General features: G+C 31.3%; 2 protein-coding genes across 3 annotated transcripts; one reads left to right on the plus strand and one right to left on the minus strand.

Moving 5' to 3' along the window:
• Positions 1–2,054: 2,054 nt before the first annotated feature.
• On the plus strand, positions 2,055–9,096 carry LOC126669165 (uncharacterized). Of its 2 annotated transcripts, XM_050362547.2 has the most exons (20): positions 2,055–2,187; positions 2,420–2,491; positions 2,590–2,694; positions 2,768–2,824; positions 2,950–3,020; positions 4,305–4,404; positions 4,521–4,591; positions 4,665–4,765; positions 5,081–5,184; positions 5,280–5,333; positions 5,520–5,575; positions 5,830–5,868; positions 5,975–6,119; positions 6,238–6,413; positions 6,494–6,561; positions 6,642–6,714; positions 6,819–6,880; positions 6,977–7,889; positions 8,148–8,438; positions 8,755–9,096. In XM_050362547.2, exons 2-20 carry the CDS (start codon positions 2,450–2,452, stop codon positions 9,035–9,037), a joined length of 2,811 nt encoding a protein of 936 aa, XP_050218504.1. In that variant the 5' UTR covers positions 2,055–2,187; positions 2,420–2,449; the 3' UTR covers positions 9,038–9,096. The 2 variants fall into 2 exon arrangements, with proteins under 2 accessions (XP_050218504.1, XP_050218505.1); XM_050362548.2 differs by lacking the exons at positions 2,055–2,187; positions 2,420–2,491; positions 2,590–2,694; ... (5 more) ...; positions 5,081–5,184; positions 5,280–5,333 and adding an exon at positions 5,390–5,425.
• Positions 9,097–15,708: 6,612 nt separating this feature from the next.
• Positions 15,709–22,127, minus strand: LOC126669745 (tubulin-folding cofactor E). The gene is made up of 15 exons (XM_050363292.2): positions 21,661–22,127; positions 21,413–21,580; positions 21,189–21,235; positions 20,244–20,390; positions 20,058–20,132; positions 19,176–19,285; positions 18,932–19,068; positions 18,784–18,845; positions 18,081–18,188; positions 17,945–17,979; positions 17,427–17,492; positions 16,849–16,940; positions 16,696–16,772; positions 16,539–16,616; positions 15,709–16,028 (listed from the first exon to the last, which is right to left on the minus strand). The coding sequence occupies exons 1-15, from the start codon at positions 21,962–21,964 to the stop codon at positions 15,930–15,932; spliced, it is 1,605 nt and encodes a 534-aa protein (XP_050219249.1). The 5' UTR covers positions 21,965–22,127; the 3' UTR covers positions 15,709–15,929.
• Between the last annotated feature and the right edge of the window lie 1,423 nt (positions 22,128–23,550).

A 23,550-nucleotide genomic window follows, 5' to 3' on the forward strand; every position in this document is an offset into this window, starting at 1 on the left:
AATTAAAATGACGGTATCTTTTATAGTTTCATTCGTAAAAAGACTAAGTGTATAAATTAAATAGTTAAGAGACTCTTTAAATATAAAAATTTATCAAATAGCAAGTGAAATAAAAGCTGACAGTATAATTCTTTTATGATGGATTTAGCCAATAAAGAATGCAACCATTGATGAGTTCTAGTTTCATTCTTAATTTGAGGTGGAAAGATATATATATCGTGAATTCAATGTTTTTATATTCACAGTTTATTTGGCTCAAATAAATTCGATAAAAATTTGCGCAATTTATTTATAAGTAATATATTTATGTTTGATTTATCTAGAAATTTATTTAATATTATATGTTGCTAAAGTTTTATAGATTGTTTATGATTATATTAAATAATTTATTAAATGAATTCATATGCAAGTAAAATGGATTTAGAGCATAATTAAACCAAATAAAGGATAAAGAGACAAAATAGTAATTTAAATTTTATACTTTTGTTCGATCACTTTAATATCAATTTAACTTAGATTATTCAATTTTACATAATTGTATAAGAATTTAATATGAACCATATATACTAAGTAAATTAACATTTAATTTATGAAAGCCGAAAAATGATTATATTTAATTTAAAAAGTAATTTTGAAATTAATAAAAATTGAAAAAATTCTATATTGTTATAATTTCTAGGCCAAATGACCCATAAAATTTAACTCTTTAAGCAAATTTTATTTTTTTAGAGTAATCCATCATGTGTTCTTCTTCTCAGACAATCTCTGTTAATAGAGATCATTTGAGAACGAACTCCATCTAAGAAGACGGATTTAAATGGATTCTTTTCAGATCTGGGTTCGTCTTCTCAGACGAATCCTGACACTCCGGCTACTGTTGGAGTGGTGGGAGAGGTAGAATGTCGGCGGGGATCAGCAGAGGGGGTGTATTTCAGAGGTTTAGATTATTTAATTTACATAAAATTTACAATTAATCTATAAGTAGGATTAACTATAAATATTAATTAAATATATAAAATTTCAGAATTAATTTTTTTTTGGGATAAGTATAAAGTTTCGAGACAAAGTTTTTAAATTAATCTCGCGGAGTCAAAGTGGCGAGGTCGGATGAAGGTGGATGTAGCTTTTTATAACATAATAATATTTATTTGTATTAAATAAAAAAATTATTAATTAATAAATTGTAATTATAGATTATTTTTAATTTTTTTTTGGAAGAAGAATTTTTGTTTTAAATATATCATTAAGCGCTATTTCGAATATATGTTGAAATATAAATTATTGATTTAATTTTTTTAAATGAAAAGAGGTCAATTTGATGCTTGAGAGTGGAATTGAAAATGAAAAGTGTAAATTTAGATAAAATCGGTGATTTTACGACGTCAGAATGTAAATATAAAGGATTAAAAAGTGGAGTTTTTTTTCAGACGATTAACCCAATTTTTTCAAAGGAAGATATAATTTATTGGAAAAAAAATTAATGTACAAACATTATTTTTTTGAGAATAAAGTACAAACATATAACCATATAACAAGAAGCAACCATCATATATTAGTTATCATGGGATGGATCGTGATTAGGTTTTCTTTTCATAATGGATTGTAATAAAATTATAAACTAACTTTATGTCATAAAATGACATAGTTTCCATTAACTATTCAATGATTCATAGAAGAATTAGTGGTTAAATAATCAGCACATATGCCTGCACAAACATGATTCTTATCCTTTATAATAAAAAGAGAAAAAAAATATCATACATATTCAAAAACATATTTTATTATTTATTTAAATTACTATTTAATACTATTCATTATAATGACTTGTTGAAAATGCAAGAACACAAGTATTAAGTATGAAATATCTTCTCTTTCAAAGATATAATGTTTTGTAAAAATACAACATATTTACAGACCTATATAAATATTAATTCTTAAATTTCCAACCACTTATTATGTTGCAATTATAAAAATATGACCCTACCAAATGCATCAATAATATTTTATAAGATATAGTTGAGAAAAGTAAGGCAATGATCCACTTCGTCTTTGAGTCATTTAATTTCCACTATCTTTTTTTTTCATAACCAATAGTGTCTACCAATCATAACAACAAAAAGTTCCTTCAATCCCAACAACTACAATACATTTCATTTCTTTTTCTCTCCACCACAATTTCCATTTCAGGTTTGCTCATTCTTGCAAATTTTATCTTTCAAATCTTGCAAGTTTCAACTCATTCATAATCTGCTTACTCTTAATATGATTTTCATTTACAAACGGGATTTAATGTTCGTTTTCTAGTAACACATATATAAATGAACATATATATATATATATATATATATATATATAGATTATTGTATATTAGTATATTACATTTACTTGTGGTATACTTTATTTATTTGTTTATCTACAGGCGTAGAGTGATAAATCAATAATTGGATGCATGATGGAGAAAAGTAACAAATATGATTCTTCCGAAAAGAAGGTATGTTTTTGTGTTGAATGTTTTGATTGATTTTTACAGTTATAGATTAATAAAGATCCCATGTTAATGTAGTTTAATTTGAATTTGTGTATTGTTAGATTGATCCCGGAGTACCACCATCGTTGAGTTGGCAACGACAATTGAATAGTAACGGAAATGTACCTAAACCGTTCAGTCTAAGTTTTGGAGAAATGATGCATATGGTATTTGCTTTTAACAACTTTAAGTATGCCATAATGTTAGAATCGTTGGTCCTTAAATTGTGGTTTTGTGTAGCTTCCGATAGGGGTGCGACTATGGCGTTACTCCAAGGAAGAGACGAGAAATGGAAGAGTAATGTATCTCACTTAATTCTCTGTTTATCATAAACATGATAAATGGATGGTTTATAATTTTATATGGTGAACGTGATTCACATAAGAATTTCTCATTTTGCTAATACTATTTGTTATTTGCAGGTGCCAATATTTGATTTTTCCAAAAAGCATGAGATTAGTGGTGATCATGGCGTTCCTTTAGGTGGCATCGGGTATGTGTTTCTCTTACTCTACTTTAACAAATCATCCCAATATTTTTGCTGTCTAATGCTGTGTTCTGCATTATATTTTAATCAAATTCATTTAATTGATCCTCATTTTATTGCTTTTTTAAATTTTTATTTAAGTGAACTACTACTTTGCTACAATAGGCAAGTATTTAATTGCTGTCATATGAATAAAATAGGACTGTATTTATTCAATTGGATGAACTTTGCTATACTTGGAATAAAGTGTTTGAATCGTATTACAATGAGTAAATAAAAAAATAGTTAGAATTGTTTTTAACGGCAAATATTTGAATTTTTTGAGGTATATAATTTAACCTTAAGAAAACCTTTTAAACCATTTGTATTGAAAATAAAGTTTACGGATTTATAAATGTATTTTTAAATATGATAAATTCCAAATTTCTCATTTAGGAGTTGGAAATCCGAATGGAAATTTTTGAAAAATAAAATTTTTTACAAATTTATAGTATTCACGTACCAGAAAATGAATTTTATTTTAATTCACTAACTGTGTACAATTTATGGATTTTAATCGTCCAAACTTTCTCAATTCAAATAGTGTCTCAAAACTTTGATCCCTTAAATTTATACATAATGTTTACTTAGTTATCATCATAAAAAAGAGAAAATAATTTCAGGCTCTAATTATGTAATAATTCACATTTTTGTCTTTTTTATTAAAAATTATTATGTATAAATTCACATTTTGGTCCTTCACTTTTAATTTTATTAGTATTTTAAATATTTCGTTTATTTTTTTATGATAGTCAACTAAAAATACCTAACTTTAAAAAAATTCAATTTAGTCCTTAAATTTATTTTGTATAAATAAAAAATTATCTGATTATGGAATTCAATGGCTTCATTAATTCAATTTAATTTGTTAGACTTTTTTTATATCATTTTTTTAATTTCTTACTTCATTTATTTTTTAAAGCTAAAAACTTGTAAAAATAATTTTTTAAAAAACATTACTAAATATTAAAAATTAAATTGAAATCACTAAATTTTATAATAACATAACTTTTATAAGTATTAAATATATATTATGAATTAAATTGAATTTTAATTTTTTAAATTAAATTTTATAACTTAGTTAAATAGCACTAAAGTTGAAGGAAAAAAATAAAAATGTCATTGAAAATAAAAATGAATGATCATCATTCATCATATCATATGATTTCCAAATAAGAGAAATAAAAGTATGAATTATGAAATTTGAAAGTAATTTGGTTTTTTAAAAATATCAAAAATTTATGCCCAAAGGTCAGGAAGCATTGGAAGAAGCTACAAAGGAGAGTTTCAATCTTTCAAAGTGTTCCCATTAGCATGCGAGGAATCCCCAATTTTCGCTAATCAATTTTCAGTAAGCTTTCATACTCTCTGGTGATACAACAATTAGAAATTCCATTGCTGATTTATTGCATTACAATTATGAATTCTTGCCTTGAAAACCCATCTGGTTGCTGTTAAATTTGACAGGTTTTTGTTTCTCGACCTAACGGTCAAAAGTTTTCTTCTGTCTTATGTTCAACAAAGCCAGAGATACCCAAGTGAGCTACTACTATTTTAAATTGCTTTTCTAATGCTCTTTGAAATGTTTATTTTTAGTTCTCTGGCATGTAGGGAAACCACAGGCTCAGGCATTGAATCTTGGGATTGGTCTCTCAATGGCCAAAACACTACTTATCATGCCTTGTTTCCTCGGGCATGGACCACTTACCAAGGTACATTCTGCTAATACTTATCTCTTTTCTTTAATAATGGTGACAATTATCAATTTGCAGCTGGTAGCTGTCAACGGAAACCTTAAAACCGATATCCTGAAAACGAAAAACCTCGAAACAGTAGTTTTTTTTATAAAAATAGATTATAGATATGAAATTTTATTGTTTAAATAAGTATGCCCGGAAATGGAAATGGAATGCTGAAATGGAGGACTCGACAAGTTCCTATTCAATATAGTCTGTTTATCAGTAACACTGGATAATGAAACTGGATGATAAAACTTATTCTCATGGTCAAATGCTTATGTGAATCAGGTGAACCGGATCCGGAACTCAAGATTGTGTCTCGACAAATCTCGCCTTTTATTCCCCATAATTACAAAGAAAGTAGCTTTCCGGTATCAGTGTTTACATTCACAGTAAGAAAAGACGGTTTGTGGATTGTATTCTTGCATTTGTTTTCCAGTTCTGTTATTCCTGGTTTAATGAGTTTCAATGCTTATTTTTATTTCAGCTATCCAATTCTGGAAGAACTTCAGCAGATGTTACATTGCTCTTCACTTGGGCTGTAAGTTCAGAGATTTAAGAAACTTATTATGTGTTATAAGCATGATTTTGAAGACGAAATGTTTAAAATGTATGAACAAGGACATAGATAAGGTTCTTTCTCTTTTCTGAAATTGCCATGCAAAAAAAGTATAATGAGAATCAAAGGGTATGTAAAAAAATGATTCTGATATTCCTGCCTTTCCAGAATTCTACTGGTGGGGTCTCCGGATTTTCTGGACAGCACTTCAACACGAGGATCATGTAAGTTCATTCTTAGTTCTTCGTATTAGATGCATGTCTAAGTACAATTTATTCTTTTGTACCATATGTTATGTAACATAAATGCTGAAATGGAAAAAACGAACGGGAAACCACAAACAAAACAACATCTTCTATAAAAATATATTATAAATGTTAAGTTTCAAAGTTTAGAGCTGACAAGTTCCTGTGCTACATAAACCATATATTATTAATCCAATGTTGAAGTCATTAATTCTACCGTGAGCTCCTTTCAGGAAAGAACATGGAGTGCATACGGTAACTTTACACCACAAGTAAGCCCTCGATCTTGATTTGCAAAAACATGTCAAGCTCCCAAATTCATATGTTTGATGGAATATTCAAGACTAGTATCTGTAATGGAAGCCTAATTCATTTCAGGACAGGGAATGGGCAGCCACCTTTGACTTTCGCCATCGCAGCGCAAGAAACTTCTGATGTACATGTATCTGAGTGCCCTTGCTTCCTGATTTCCGGTGATTCCCAGGGTATAACAGCAAAGAACATGTGGGATGAAATCAAAAAGGTTAGTATTCAACTCTATTGTTGAATGTTCATCAAATTTTCTATAAGTGAAAATGTTTTATGAACTAATAACTTGATCATAAGGATGCTCAGAAGATTCTGAAAATTTGTTTTTGTAGCATGGTACATTTGACCAGCTGAACTACAACAGAACTTCACCTTCAGAAGCAGGATCATGCATTGGATCAGCAATAGCTGCAACTTTAACTATTCCTCCAGACACTGTTCGTACTGTAAATTTTTCATTAGCATGGGATTGCCCAGAAGTAGGATTTAGTGGAAGAACGTATCACAGGTAGACTTCCCTATCTCCTTAAAAGTGTGTCATAACTTTAGTCTAGAATGCTAAAAAATACCTTACATACACTATATCAGGCGCTATACGAAATTTTATGGCACTCTAGGAAATGCAGCTGCTGATATTGCACATGATGCTATTCTAGGTAAAATTTGATACCCATGTTTACAAATGAAATCATGTTCTATATCTTTGATCTAAAATATATTTATCCTGTAAAACTAGAGCATACTCATTGGGAATCCCAGATAGAAGAATGGCAAAGACCGATTCTTGAAGACAAAAGGCTTCCTGAATGGTGAGATATGATCCATTGCAAAAAACGCCTGCTTTCAATAATTGAATTTTTTACTTCTCTATCTGTCATGTATATGCTAAGTGGAATATATTTCGTTTTTCTAGGTATCCTATCACTCTCTTCAATGAGCTCTATTATCTTAATGCAGGAGGAACAGTTTGGACAGGTATCAATGCTACTTCATTTTATGTAGCTTAGTGTATAATTCAAGAAACTTGATTTGTTCTCAGTATCCAACAATGTGATCTTTTACTTCCCTCAGATGGATCACCTCCATTGCAAAGTTTTGCAGCTATTCAAGAGCAAAAGTTCTCTCTTGATAGGTCAGATTTCCAAACTGAAAGTAGCGATGCTCACAAGAATGATACAGCTGTTGAAATCCTAGAAAGGATGGCATCTATATATGAGAAAATGCATACTCCAGAAACCTCAAATTCTGCTTTCGGGACATATTTGCTCGGAACTGATGAAGAAAATATTGGTCAATTCTTATATCTTGAAGGTTCCGAATACCTCATGTGGAATACCTATGATGTTCATTTCTACTCATCTTTTGCACTTCTTATGCTATTCCCAAAACTTGAACTCAGCATACAAAGAGACTTTGCAGCAGCAGTAATGTTACATGATACTACTAAGATGCAAATTATGAGTGATGGAAAGCGAGTTCCACGAAAGGTTCTTGGGGCTGTACCTCATGATATTGGACTGAACAATCCTTGGTTTGAAGTAAACGCATATAACCTTTTTAGTACAGCTAGGTGGAAGGACTTGAATTCTAAATTTATTCTCCAGATATATAGAGATGTAGTTGCTACTGGTGATACAAGTTTTGCAAAAGCAGTTTGGCCGTCCGTATATGTTGCAGTCGCTTACATGGATCAATTCGACAAAGATGGTGACGGTATGATTGAGAACGAAGGGTTCCCTGATCAAACATATGATGCATGGTCTGTTACTGGTGTAAGTGCCTATTGTGGTGGACTTTGGGTGGCAGCACTCCAAGCTGCTTCTGCCTTGGCATGTGAAGTTGGTGATGATGCATGTGCTAAGTACTTCTGGGTTAAGTATGAGAAGGCAAGAGCTGTATATAGCACATTATGGAATGGTTCCTACTTCAACTACGACAGCAGCGGTAATAGCTCTATTCAGGCTGATCAATTGGCTGGGCAATGGTGAGCATCAAATATTGTCCTTTTCTGTATTGTTTAGCATAATGATCCAAAAAAACTTTTGCAAATTTTATCAGTTTCAAAACTTCTAATTTTATCAATTTTGACTAAATTTGATAGATTTCATTTCAATTATAGTCACATTGCAGAAATTTAGTTAGAATTGATAAAAAAGTCGCAATTGCTTAGATGTTTTCGGATGATTAGGCATGTGGTTGATCAAGTATACTCTAATATTCCATTCAATAATATATGTTTCAGGTATGCTAGAGCATGCGGTCTTTCTTCAATTGTTGATGAGGAAAAAGCAAAGAAGGCCCTGGAAAAGATTTACTCGTACAATGTTGTAAAGGTGAAAGGTGGAACACGAGGAGCAGTAAACGGAATGCTACCAGATGGAAAAGTTGACATGTCAGCAATGCAATCAAGAGAGATATGGGCAGGCGTTACATATGCTCTTGCTGCTTCTATGATTCAAGAACAAATGCTGAATATGGCTTTTCAAACTGCAGCTGGTATCTATGAAGCTGCATGGTCCCAACAAGGTCTCGGGTGCGTATACAACTCTTAACTCAATAACGGGAAGTTTCTTAGTAATTTCAGGCCAAATTAGTCGATGTGACAGCCCAAATGTTGCAATGTCATGGAGCAATAAAAAGTTATCTTGCACCAAAATGAAAGTTTAATGCCTGTCAAAATTTGATGTCCATTATTAATGTAAAAAAATATGATATGACAAGATCTGAGTGCCATAAGGATTAAATTTGACCTGAAATCACATAAGAAAAACCTGTTTAGTGACTCTGAAAATCTAATACCTCTTAGAATCAGTGATGAGTTTAACCGTAATCTAAATTGGGTGTTGCAGATATTCATTTCAGATTCCAGAAGGGTGGAATACAGATGAGCAGTACAGATCTCTGTGTTACATGAGACCATTGGCAATATGGGGAATGCAGTGGGCATTATCAAAGCCTAAACTCTTCAAACAAGAGATGGAACTCGGCTCGGCCATTGACGACAGTTTGTATGCTTCTCAAAATGCAGGATTTTCCAAAGTTGTTCACCTTCTGAAATTACCGGAGGACGAAGATTCTAAAAGTTTTCTACAGACTGCTTATGAGTTCACTTGCAGGAGATTTCCATTGTAACTTGTACATCAATCTAACTATGATATTTCAGTGATTGGTATATACAAATGGTTCTTTTACCTCTGTGGTTAAAATTCTTTACATGTATAGTTTTCTTGAGACTTTCAGCATTGATGTTGCAGACAGAACTCAGATTGAAGTTTTTTCTATTATATTTAATAACTAATAAAAAAATAATTATGTTTCAAAAAATATATAATGTAATAATTTGATGCAAAATTTGCAATGATCATGTAGCAATACAGTAATTCAGAACATCCCATTCAAACATATAACTAAACGAAGAGTAGTGAATCATAAATTATGCATACAAAATCGAACACAAAATTGAATAGTAACAAACACTTTTGATGCATTTGACAGTAAGTATAACAAGTACAGTTTGAATTTGAACAACAATTGACATTATAAGTCTGTTAAATCAAATGTTTGCTTGCACGCAACTAATCTATAACAATTCATACATTTACAAACAAAACCTAAACATTAAAAACACAAACAAAAGCATTCATCTGACATTAAAAGACAATCGACGGATCCCTTGTTTCTTGAACCTAACCGCAGAGCACGGCTTCAACGGACAGCAGCCTTCTTTTGTGAGAGGTGCAGTTGACCTTGTAATCATATGATCTCGAGCATAGCTTTCCATGTTCCCTCTCCATCTTGCATCTTGATGTTGTTGTTGTTGTTGTTTCCTCACATACTCAGTAGTAGCAACCCTCGAGCCTTCTTTTGTGACAGGTGCAGTAGACCTTGTATTCATACGATCTCGAGCATAGCTTTCCATCTTCCTTGACCATCTTTCTTCTTGATGTTGTTGTTGTTGTTTCCTTACATATTCATTAGTAGCAATCCTCGAGCCTTCTTTTGTGAGAGGTGCAGTTGACCTTGTATTCATACGATCTCGAGCATAGCTTTCCATGTTCCCTCTCCATCTTGCATCTTGATGCTGTTGTTGTTTTCTGACAGGTTCAGAAACCCTCGAGGCGTCCTTGTTCATAGCCGGATGGACTGAGGGCAAATTGCAGGGTTTATGACGAACAGAGGTTTCCAGTTTCCTTGCCGATTCTTGTCGTCGAGTTAGGGGCTCAGCAGTAGAACAGGACGTTGATCTTGGTTGCTTTTCTTCCTGACTTACAGAAGCAGGAGCCGTAGATGCATCCTTGTTGGTGGTAGCCGATGCTTCCTGAAAATCGAGAGGCCAATTCCAGCGTTTATGAAAGGCAATTCTGCTCTCCGTATCACTGACAACCTCGAGAGCTTGTCCCAACAGTTTACGGGCGTCTTTGGCGGCAGCAGAAGAATGAAGTTGAGGATCGATCAGTTTATAGGTTCTGCAGAACAAGCTGTGAATGTCTTGAATAGGTGCGGAAGGATCATGGATTGAAAGAATCTCGTACCAGTTGATCTCGCCAGCAGGGTTCTTGCACAGCGCAGCCGTATGGACTCGATAAGCGGCAACGTACCTGTCAACAGTTTCAGGACCGCCATAGAAGGGGTCGAACTGTAAAGCAGTTTTGGCCATGTGGTAAGCCGCATTTGGGTCGTTGGCCAAGAAGAAATCCTCGGCCATCTGAAGCAGAACATGAGTCATGGTTCTCGGCAGACAGAAAAGATTGTAAAGATGTTAATGAATTGAATGAACAAGGCGGGAAGTAAAAGTGAAGAAGAAGAATGGGAAAACAGAGTGAAGAGAGTGAATGGGTGTAAGTAGGATTTATAGACCTTTTCCCAAGTCTTGATTAGGGTTCATTGTTGCTTGCATGTAAAGCAACAACTAGTAGATCGGTATTATTAATATTCCTATTCCCGACTTCATTAGGAAACTTATTAGCGTGTTAAATCTTTAACTCAAACATTTCAGAATAAGAAACAAAAGACAATTTTAATAAAAATATCAAAAAATAATTAAATAGCTTTAAGTAAGTAAATAAACGATTAGTTTATATTTTTTGCTCTGCTATTTTCAATTTTTACATAATTGGAGGATATTTCGTAGGACAATTAGCAAATAATTGATTTTAATTTTATTAATTAAATGACATATTAATAATTATAAAGAATTTAAATATATATAACAACTCTACATGGGGGTTAGCCTTAATAAAAAATATTAAATTAGCTTAACCTAAATAGGAGATTAATTTTAATAGCAAATGATTAATTAATTAATTTTAATAGCTAGAAAAACATAAAGCTAAGTAGAAAAAATTGAAGTGAAGTGGGAGTCTAATTCTAATAGAAATAAATAGATTATAGAAAAAAGTATAAATATAAATTATGAAATACAATAAACACTGTAATTATTTACTTACTGCATTTGTAACCCACATAATTAATGTTTAACTGCCAGATTTTATCCATCACAATAAATGTTTAGGATATTGATCAACACTAAAAAGGAAACAAAATTTGAAATTTTGATAAGCGTATCGGGTGAAAGATCCTCCAAATTTTGTACCATGTTTCATTCGATAAAGGAAAAATATATATACGCTCATCAAAATTGATTTTGTTGCAAAAACTTATGCCACTTTAAGCCATTAAAAAAACTATATGAAAGAATTCAAAAATTGCAATAAACAATATACTCTTTTTTTTTTTGAATAAAATGACAGAGTTTTAAATATTTGAAAATATGTGTTTACTTATTATACATGTATTTTATCCACCATTTGAATTATTGAAAAATTATCATTTAATATTTTTTTCATAATAAAATGACGTGTTGCATGATACAAATATAAAAAAATGCTAGCATTTCTTGGACATTCATAATTATTATTGAATTACTAATGATAAATAATTTTATTAAATGATAATTAATTTTCAACAAATTAGTAAAATCTTAAAATATTCTAACATGTTTTGAAAAAAAAATTCATAAATTGATGAAAACAATTATAATTTCCTTCAAATTATAACGAAAAACCCTTTTTTTAGACGAAATGTAGAATTTTATTGCCGCATTAGAAAAAATATTACAATTCAAGCATACAGCTTCTTGTGAATACATTAAAAGACAAATAAATAATAAAAGCTGCAACCCTTTTGCGCAAATAACTAAGATAAGAATTTCCGATGATAGCAATATGAAATCGAAAATTGCAAATTGTTGATAAAGCATCACAATGTCTTCTGAAAGCAACTGATCTGGATTTCGTCAGTTGGACATTAGATTTAAAGTGCACTTTATCAATATACAATCTACAGCTCTGACAGTTTCAATCCACTACTAGAAAACAGCAATTTACCTACGGAAAATTTCGTCGGTAAAATAACAAATGTCGTCGGTAAATAAATTTACCGACGAAACACCGACGACATAAAAGTCGTAGGTAATATATTCGTCGGTATGGTATACCGACGAATTTACCTACGAAACTTACCTACGCATATGTTTGTAGGTGAACTGTCGGTATTTACCTACGATTGTTTTCGTAGGTAAATTTGTAGGTATTTACCTACGAACTGTTTGTAGGTAATGTCGTCGGTATTTTACCTACAAATAATTTTGTAGGTAAATCCGTAGGTAAATACCGACATATATTCGTAGGTAATGTTTTACCGACGAATAAATTTTTGGTGTACCTACGGAATATACGTCGGTATTCCGTCGGTAAATTGATTTATTTTAAAAATAAAATAGCTAAAAATACGAAAAACCTGAATATTTATTTAGTAAAAACCAATAATATATGTAAAATTAATTCAAACGATGCTAATAATCCGATTTTGATTACTACAAAATTAAAATCCTACATTGTTTGAGAAACGTCAACTACAAAGTTCTAACGCAACTATAAAAATTTAAATAGACCAATTTAAATAGACCAGTTTAAATATCTGAGCTGTTCAACTGGATTATATATTTGAATGAATTCAATTGAAAACCTAAAAACAAAAATTCCATCATAAACGATTCAAATCTGCACCGAAATAGAAGATCCACAAAGAAAACATCAAATCCCATAAAGGGCAATATAAAATTTTCACAGAGGAAAATATAAACTCCATAAAAGAAGAGATAAAAACAACCATTAATAAAAACATAAAATAGCAAAAAACAACGATTATATATAAAATATAGGCTTAATGCCTTAGAAAATCCTGACCTTTCATTTCCTTTTCAATCCTACCCTGACGTTGAAATTTTTTCAATTTTACCCCATTTTGCATTTTTTTCATTTCAATTGTATCCTAAAGTATAAAATTGATCTTTATTTATTTGACAAAATTTTAAAAGAATTCTTCAAAAATGGTCAATTAAATGTAAAAAGTTAATTTAATGCAAAAAGGATCAATTTAGAGAATTTTTGTCAAATAAAAAAAAGGTCAATTTTATGCTTTAGGGTATATTTGAAATGAAAATAAAATATAAAATAGGATAAAACTGACTGACTTGCAACGTCAGGATAGGATTAAAAAGGAAATGAAAGGTCAGTGTTTTTTTAAAAAATATTAGGCCTAAAATATATAAATAAAAACTGAATTAAAAGAAAACGAAACCACCGCCGGGCCTTGAAGAATGCCAAGCTTAGGGTTTGTTTTTTTGTTGGAAGAGGATGTTGTGCAACGAAGAACTCTTTTAAGTTTTAAGATGTGTGCTTGCTTCTTACCGTAAATGAATTTTTTAAAATAATTTTGTATTCAAGTTATTTAAGTAATGTATTTATAAATAATTCAAATTTTAAAAAATGAATAAGAATGTGAGAAGTGAAATTTAGTTATACCTTTTAAAATAATTCTAAAAATAAAAGCAAAAATTTAAAATTATATTTCATCTGAAGAAATTAGTTATTATTAAATATCTAAAACTAGTTAAAATAGTTCAGCCACATTTGTAGTACATGGACAAATACTGGCGTTCTTAAATTATAAATATTTAAATTAAAAATAAGAATTATATTCAAAATTAGTTAAAACAATAAAGACATATTTTTTGGAGGAAATTTTTTATACTACACTATTTCATATTTTATTTATAACTTTATACTATTGTTTTTGCTTTTGCTTTTCTAACTTTTTTTTTACGGAAAATACCTTTTTTTTTATTTTACAAATATCTTTTTCACTTTTTAATGATTTATTCTCTTTTTAATTTTCTGGTATTTTATAATCGTGTTTTTAGTGTAATTATAGTATATTATAGTGTACTTATTGTGTGTTTACAGTGTGATTATGGTGTTTTTATAGTGTAATAATAATGTATATATAGTGTATTTATGGCATTTTTATAGTGTTTTTATGGTGTATATTATAAAAACACTGCAAATACAACATAAACACTGCAAATACACCATAAACAATGCAAATGCACCGTATATATATATATATATATATATATATATATATATATATATATATATATATTAAAAAACGGTAGAAATACACCAAAAAAATATAGATATACTGAAATACACCAAAAATACACTATATATATCATAAATACATCATAAATACACTATAACATAAATAATAAAAACAATCCAAATACACCATAAACTAATTCGTTCTTTATAAAATCAGTATCATTAAAATAAATAAACAAATCTATGAATAAGAGAAAGACAAAATAATTATATGAATAATAAAACAATTTTATAAACAAAAAAAAAATCATAGATCTACAATAATTTATTTACAAAATATTTAAATCATCACAAAAATTATAAAAAAATCTAAAAACGATGTCGAGAAATCCATAGCGCGAACGGAAGAGCCGAACAGAAAAGCGCGAATGGAAAAGATGAACGAAAGAGGCGAAAAACTCATCAGAAGTAGACGAACGGAAGCGCGAACGGAAAAGCGAACGGAAGAGACGGACGAAAAAAATAACCGGAAAAGACAAATGAAAAATCAAACGGGAAAAAAGAAGAAAAAAAGAGAGAGAAAAAAAAAAGAGTATGACTATGTAAAATTTTAACTTAAAATGAGATCCGTCTTTTATTTATTAGGTAGTTTTATAAATATGTTTGTTATTAGTGTATAGTGGGAAATTATGAAAAGATGGACAAATTTGTTGTAAATGTATTTGAAAATGAGGTATTTTGAAAATAATTCAGATTTTTCATTCAAATAAAAAATAATTCATAATGATTAGTAATTAACAAGTAAATATTTATTTATTTTTTAGTTAATATATAAGGTATTTTGGTGACGTGGCAGCTGATGTGGCACTGTCAGTTTTTTTTAAGACTGGCAGCTGACTGAAAAAGACGGCGCCAGGGGTATTTTGGTCATATTTGGGATTTCGGGAATTTTATAACCGCCGCCACAAAGATCAGGGGGTTTAGTGCCCGTTTTTAAACATCAGGGGGTTTTGTACACGTACCCTCAAAAGTCAGGGACCATGGATGGTTATTAGCCAACCCTTCTATTTAATTATTTTTAATATTTTCATCCTTATACTAATTAAATTGTCAAATCTTTTAAATAAAGGGTAGAGACGAAAAATCAAAAAAAGGATACAAATGAACTTTTTCCTAAGTCAGGGTATAAACGAAAAAATATTATGATGTGGGTTTTTTTTAAGGGCATACATTCAAACAAATAAAATTAATATTTATTTTTTTACTCTATATATGAGAAATATAAAAAAAATTCTGAGAAGAACAGTTGAGTTCTTTGGTGAACATGTGCCAGAACAATGGAGTTATAACTAATTCATGTGCCAGAACAATGAAGATTTTAATTCTCAGCATTGAAATAACGGAATACATAAACAATCATTTTGGCTCACATGCATGCAAGAAATGGAAGAAACTCGTGCATGGATCTATTAGAAGAAAATTGAAGCAACTCTAACATGGGCATATAATGTTGAAAGTATCGCTTTTATAATTCACAGCGAAGGATCATAGTTAGTTCATTATAATTTCCCTGTCGACTGTCAACTCTCTTCATCAACAAGAATGGTCGAGTCATTGCCGACTCCGATATCCATCAACGTTGCCATTTCATCATCCAGCAATAAAGGTAGTGGGGAACCCTGTACATTATCAAACAAAAGAAATGAAACATAAAAATGAAGCTCCCTCTAAACTAATGTGAACTCAAATTTTAAAAATTAACTAAGAAATGAATAATTATCAGATATGGTGGCTATTTTAGATTTAAAGCTGGCTTTATCAGGTCCCAAAATGAGCTAACTGAATTTTTTGATCTCTGTCATTCTTAAAGAAACCTATCAAATATAGAATGTTACAGCAAGATGGGATTTCCTCGACTAATCTAGATTCTAGATATCCCTGCCTGTGCTTGGTTTGCGATCCGAACATAGAGAACAAATTTGGGCTGGGAAGGCAAAATGAACAAGTCTGTTCTACCTGGCCATATTTTGTTTCCACGATAAATTTCATAAAAGCTGTGAAGATGATAATTTTTGTAGCAAAATGCAGTTGTTTCGATTTAGTTATCAATTTTATAGCAAAAAGTACCAAGAGGATGTTCATCATCAATAGCTGTTAATAAACAAAAGAAATAGGCGAGTAAGACAAACCTCTTCCTGAAGAAACAGTTTTGGCTTGACAGACTTGAGCTTGAAAAAGCTTTCACAAAGAATTTTTAGCTTGCCAACCTGGAGTGAAACATGCACTTGAATATACCTTAAAAGAATGTCCAGTGACATGCTTTAGTATGGAGAGTGTAAATATTACCGTTGTAGTTGCAGGTAATTTCTTTGTTATGAGAGGTTTCTCACCAATGGACGCACCCACACATTTCATGGTGATTGCTGCAGATTTATCAGTGAACATAAATCTTGCTATTCATTCAGTAGAAAACAAAAGTAATTATGTAAGGGTTCATACACATAAGTCCAGAAGCCATTTTCTGAGGGCCTGATGTTCCAATAGATGGCCTCTCATCTTCAATGCCATGGAAAGCCTTAAGCTCAGCTAACCTAGAGTCAAGTTAAGTCCACAGTCAGCGGGAAGAACATTATCTCTGAGATAATAATAATAATAAAAAACGGTAAATTTCCATAATCCATTAAATATGGAGTGTACTGGCACTTCCTGAACATGATAAATGAGGAAATATCAGGGCTAAAAATCATTTGGACTAAAGTTTAGTCCCTCTTAGAAAATAGATGAGCTCGAAAACATTTGAGATGGTTAATAATACTCGATTGACATATAGGATGCAACATATCCTGCTAATCCTGAAGTCAGCTTTAAAATCAACTATTGTAAAACCAAGCTCAAAAGTGAACTGTAGTAGGAGGTTCTCACATTGCTACAGAGAACAGTACTGTGCTTTTGGACTACAATTTCATATGCCCGAATCTAGGTACACAGTAATGGGATAATAGCTATTTTCAGTGCAACCTCTGTCTGGGATTTAATGGCAATTAAACAGGACAATAGTTACACATGACAATGATTACCTGGGATGCAATTTTTTGATTTGATCTGGAGTATCCTGCAGCTTTGACATAACTAACCGAACATATCTGCAAAGATGAAGCAAATATTTTCATTAAGAACATTAATTATGTCATATAAAGAATATACATATGACAGAAAATAATACTCCCTCCGTCCCAATAGAGTTGTCCACTTTGCCTTTATCACACAGTTTAAAAAAAGTAATTATTGCTTATGAATTTTATAAAATTTTCCTTACTTTTCTTGTCATACCCTTATTTAATATATGGCCCACTTGCAATTTACTTTTAAAAGACTCATTAGTGGATTTTAAATAGGGGTAATATAGGATTTTGAGTGTAAAAGTTAGTTACTTTTTGAAAGTGGACAATAGTTTTGGGACAAAAAAATTTCTCAAAGTGGACAACTCTATTGGGACGGAGGGAGTACAATGGCAAGGATAAATAGCTTATCTTTAGGATTCCTTAATTTCCCAAAATAGAAAATAAAGGGATTCGATAAAGGATAAAGTATATACCGAATTTCTGAGTCCTTCCTTTCACGAGGAGTAACCTAGAGGCGTATGAGATCAAAGCAGATCCGATTCAGAATAGCCTCTGAAGGAAAATCAATGAGCTGCGAAGAACATAGGAGTTGCAAGTTTGAAAGTTTACCTCACTTCCATTCAGCATTTCAACTTTTGATAATCGTGCTATCAAAACAAATCTTGGGATACCACCTTTTCCAGAATCAGTTATTGGATTTTCAGAAAGCCTGATATCCTACAAATAAGCAGGCCAGAAAGTGTGATAACAGAAACTAGTATTTAAAGTACTCCCAGAACAAGTTTTACTTCTCAATGATTGATTCTTAATTTCTGAATGCTTCTAATTTATATTACCCAGGGTAAGACCAATATAATCTGGAGTATTGACAAGCTGCATACAGCACAATTATTTTACGTCCTTGGAATGCCCACCTGTAACGGCGCAGCCCAACCGAGCCAGTTAACTACCAGACTCAAACAACTGACCCAAAATGATAAATCTAAGTTAACTGATAGTCAGGCCTCAAGCTTTATGTACGCATTGTCACACTCTCAACTCACCAAATGTTGGATCTTACACTACCAATCATGAGTATAAATTCATTTTATAAAAGTGGCCATAATATCAGAAAATCAGGAAGCCAGGTTCAAATGAAGTCATTAGCCCTTCCCACTTAGTTCTTGCATAATAAATGAATAGTTCTAAAAATGCTCAACCGTATGAAGTCATTAGCCTTTCCCTATTTAATTTTCAGTAGCACGTAGATGAGTTGCATATTCCCAATATAATGTGAAGCAACTGACTTGAATCACATGTCTTAGTATCTTACCACCAATTTGGGGAATGAATTTAGTGAGTCAACTGAGGCCAGATCCTCAATGTTGTTACCTCCTGAAGTGCATATAAGAAATTTAGATGCTTCCATCAAGTAAACAGAAGAGTTCAATAATAATAAAGAGGTCTACTTGATGAATTACCTAAGAGAAGGGAACGCAAACTTTGAAAAGGAACTTGAACATTAGATTCTGACCCACTGAGTAGCTTTTTAATTGCACTGGCATCTGGGTAAAATATTTGGTTCAATTTGTTCTTGTTCAAATGAAGCTGCTCCAAACTGAGTGCAAAACAAATTATGTAAGTTCTATAACAATTAATAGCGATTGAAAAATTGAAAATGCTTTGAATAAGTTTCTGACAGAAGAACACACACATCTTTCTGACCTTCTTAGTAGAGAAAGCTTTAAAATTTCGGTCCATTCAGCTATACAATTATCTTCCAAATTCAGAAGCCGCAAAGTATCAAATCCTTGAACAATTAAAGAAGATTCTGTCTAGAAAAGAAAGGGTCAAAAAAAAAAAAGTTGAGCTTCCAGAGGAGATTTATGCAGCGAAGCATAAGACAACTATACGAAGTATCAGAAAAAAAATCAGCTAAAACATATTTCCTAAATTTTTTCAACATTTTATAATGGGAAAAAAACTCTTGACATGTAATATCCACCAGCTTCTGCATAACTTGGTAATTCTCAATTTCTAACAACTGAACTTGCAAAATTCAAGAGTCCCATCTTAATACAGCCATTTCACTTGACTCATCATAAATTTTTGGGAACAAGCTTCAGTTCAAATATTTGCTTTCATTAAGTGCTAACACAACTCTCTGCCCAAGAGGGCCTAAAATGCAGATTTTATAATCACTATACAAGGCATTTCTAGATGAAAATAGTAATATTAAGTAAATCATTTAACACCACCATCATCAGAAGTTACTAACATTTCGCTTGTCAGGAGGGCACGGGAAAAGAAGGGTAAATTGTTGGTGGAGCTCAGTTTCCAGTGGATGGTAACAGGGAAAAGTGAACCTAAAGTTCCATTTACTTTCTTTAAGCTTTTCTTAATAGACTACTTAAATCGTTCCTCAATTCTATTAGTTGTCACTCTAACATTCCACTTCTCACCATACTAGCAAAATCAGTAACCATCCACAAAATGGTTCAAAATTTCACTTTTTGAGGATAATGAAAACTATCATATAATATTGTGCACATAAACCCTTATGCAAAATCTATTTAGAGTGCAAGTACAATAGTTAAAAGGTACTACTTTTAATGTAGTGATGCCATTCCCCATTAGATGCAGCTCCTCAATCACTGGCAATAAATGATTAAGAACTTCAACCTGCAAAGTCAGTTTATTTTTAGCTTTCAAAAAACAAAATAAAGGTATAAAAACCTAAACTAGAAATTAAAAACAATTGACATAAACATGAAATAAGTAGAGGTAGTCCACCTGTGTCCAATTTATTTCAGTATTGTTCAGCACTAGAATACGGATGTTTTTAAGTTGGGGTAGATCATCAATGTTCTGTGACATCAAATTATAAGACAGATTGAGTGCTGAAAGAGCTGGCACTTGCTCACATATGGTGCCAACATCCTGCAATAGTAGATTCAAACGAGAAATTATTTAACTTCAGCACCAAGCTATAGAAGTAGCAAGTAATGAACAAATAAACGCATCCCATCACACCTAACTTCTCCATTATGTGTTTCATATCCATAACTACATTCACCTAATGACAATTAAGACCTTCCAAATGAAAACTTAATGTCTGGAGAAAACATCCAGTTTTCATGATTTCATCATAAAGTGTTTTCTCTTTTCCCTGTCCAGAATGGAGAGGATAAAATGATTATGTTTAGCAGGTGAAATTAGAGCATGCAATAATGACTTGTAGATCTACCAGGCCAGAATTTACAATGCGAATTTGGCAGATTTCACAAGTTTAGCAAAAATGTAAAAGTAAAATAAAATAAAGGTCCTCTGTTTTTTTCATAAAACACAAGCTTAATATCATTGACACACCTTAGAGATGCTTTGCATGTATATTTTTTTAAAATTGTGCTGGATCCTTGTTCTTGTGATTTGCAAGTGACAGAAAAAAAAGAATCAATTTATCAACCATTTAGTTCATGAACAACTGGGATAAATAAATCTGATTTATGCAAAATACAATAAATTACATGGATTTGAATTTGATGTATCTAGAAATATTTACATCACATGTTAATCACATTACAACTAACTCGATAAACAAAAACTTGTAAAATAAGCAAAGAAAGACTATCGGTAAAGATGGCAGAAGGCAGTAACAAAATATAAGGTGCGTCATCGACAATCTTTTTAATTTCAAAATTGTGCGGCTTGACAACAAACAATAAATGCAGAATGTACCTTCCATTCGGAAAGTAAATTTCCTGTCAGGTCTAGCTCCTTCAAATCTACAATAAAACGAGTTAATTCATGTTATACGTTGCAATCGGGACCCTAACTAACAGCCATTTTTTTTTCAAGTACAAGAAATACAACTAACTTGGCACCAAATAGCTGATTTCTGAACTTAAACTTCAGAACAACGCTGACATTATAGTAAATTAATAAATAGTAAAAAAACTAACTTGGCACCAAATTGGTGATTTCAGGTGATCCAGGACAGCTTACACCCAAAAAAGGCAGAGAAGCACTCTTCAATCCTTCAAATTTACTCAATTTATCCTTTATTTTCTCCTTTCCAACAAATTCCACAGATACCTTTCTGTTACTTGCTGAAAGCACATACATTTCATCTACAAAAACAAACTTAATTCAAATTCCAAAATTCTTAAAGAAAATACCACCGAGTTGAGTTAGTAAAAATGAAACATACCCTCTTCTTCTTGAGTTGATTCCCCTTTGTATCTGAGATACAGACCATCTATAAGGGAAACTCCCGGACTTAGATTCTGGGCCCGAACGAATGACCCGGATCGTTCCGAGTTGGCTTGAAAATATTGAACACCGTTAAGCGATCCATTGTGTTTCCCTTCTCCATTGTCCCAATCGACGCCAACCCATGTGCCTGAATATCCTTCTACGGCTCCAATGTACTTCACTGTGCCAACTCGTCTAGGATCTTTTGCTAAGTGGACTCGCTGCCCGAGTTTGAATGACTCAGTGATGGAATCCTGCATTTTCTGTAGCTCTCTGTAGCTGTTACCGTGTCTACTGGTTTGTCAGTTTGAATAACCGGGTCTCGGATTACTCATTCTTTTTAGCGGTTATGGGTTACGATTTTAATTAGAAGATGAACAAAAGATCAATTCACCCCTTTGGCAAAACACCCTTCTGAAATATAAAAAAAAATGTGGGTTTCTAATTAATCCCAATTAATCTTAATTAAACCTAAAACTCGAATTAATTAAACCTAATTTAATTAAATCCTGATTAATCTAATTATTTCCTATTAGGCGTCTTTCAATTTGAGCAAAGAAACCGAATAGTGAATTGTGAATTGCGTGCAATGTTAGGAAATGGATTTCAATTTGTCTGTGATCTTGACTCCGTAACAAGCGATTGTGAATTTGATTAACTTTATAATAAGTATTCTAAATTATGCTAAGTGATCGAGAATAAAAATATTGAAAGTAGATTAAATTGAACTCATAAATATGTTTACAAAATTAAAAATAAAAAATATAAGTGTTTGGAAGCGTTTTTTGCCGTTGAGTGCGGTTTTTGGAAATTTGTTCGAGGACACCAAATGACGAAGTGTTTTTTTATTTATAGAAAATGTGATGACAGTTGAAACCTCTTTAAACTCCTTACGGTTGTTTAAATTTTTTTTGATGAAAGCTTACAGCCTCTTAAATTTCAACTACCCACGTTTTGTATTTTCATATTTTATTTAAAATTGTCTTTCACATTATATGGGGTAATTGATCCTGACAATCACTGAACTTTCGAATTTTTTCATTTCAATCACTAAACTAGTTTCTTTTTCATTTTGATCACTGAACTTTTATTTTTTTTCATTTTGGTATTTTCCGGCCAAAACTACTTAGATGGCAACTGAAATTAATTTTTTTAACCCGAAAACTTTCCATATATGCATTATTTGATCCAAAAAGTCATTTTCAGAGTGAAATTATATATGTGTGATAAATTTTTAAAATAAAACTTGTAAAATCCGACTGTCATGTAAGCATTTTTGGCCTGAAATACCAAAATAAAAAAAATGAAAGTTCGGTGATCAAAATAAAAAAAAAATAGTTTAGTGACTGAAATGAAAAAATTTGAAAATTCGGTGATTTTCAGGATCAATTACCCTATTATATGACTTTAAGTTACGCATTTAAAACTTTCCATGCAATTTTATGAAAGTATTTTTATGTTTGTGTTTTTTCTCCACTCATAGGGGTTATAATTTATCCTTTTAATAAAGGCATATATCACATTCTATAATTTTGTGTTCCATCTTATGAAAACTTGTCCTGAGTAGGTTTTGATTTGTTATGGGCCACGAAAAGATTTTCTTCAACCTCTTGAATTTTGTGTACTTAACTTTTTGAATAAACCTCCTGAGGTTTGTGCTAACTTCTTGATAATAAATTTTAGGAACGATGACAAAAGTACCTAAAATTTTAAAAATATTTACAAAAGTATCTGTAAATTTTTTTTATTTACAAAAATACGACTGATTTAAAATTAATTACAAAAGTACCAAAAAATGATAATTAATTACAAAAGTACGATTTGTATAATGTCGGTATAATTATGG

The sequence above is a fragment of the Mercurialis annua genome, linkage group LG2 (genome assembly GCF_937616625.2).
Source record: "Mercurialis annua linkage group LG2, ddMerAnnu1.2, whole genome shotgun sequence".
Classification (NCBI taxonomy): Eukaryota; Viridiplantae; Streptophyta; class Magnoliopsida; order Malpighiales; family Euphorbiaceae; genus Mercurialis; species Mercurialis annua.

Excerpts from the sequence above, each read along its gene's own strand:
- LOC126669745 (XM_050363292.2), bottom strand. The coding sequence starts at position 21,964 with ATGCAGGATTCCATCACTGAGTCATTCAAACTCGGGCAGCGAGTCCAC. Across the intron at positions 18,189-18,783 it reads ATTCATTCCCCAAATTGGTG|GATATCAGGCTTTCTGAAAA; the intron begins GTAAGATACTAA and ends GCTTATTTGTAG. Across the intron at positions 16,029-16,538 it reads AACTGTTTCTTCAGGAAGAG|GGTTCCCCACTACCTTTATT; the intron begins GTTTGTCTTACT and ends GATAATGTACAG.
- LOC126669165 (XM_050362547.2), top strand. The coding sequence starts at position 2,450 with ATGATGGAGAAAAGTAACAAATATGATTCTTCCGAAAAGAAG. Across the intron at positions 2,492-2,589 it reads ATGATTCTTCCGAAAAGAAG|ATTGATCCCGGAGTACCACC; the intron begins GTATGTTTTTGT and ends GTGTATTGTTAG. Across the intron at positions 6,881-6,976 it reads AGGAGGAACAGTTTGGACAG|ATGGATCACCTCCATTGCAA; the intron begins GTATCAATGCTA and ends TACTTCCCTCAG.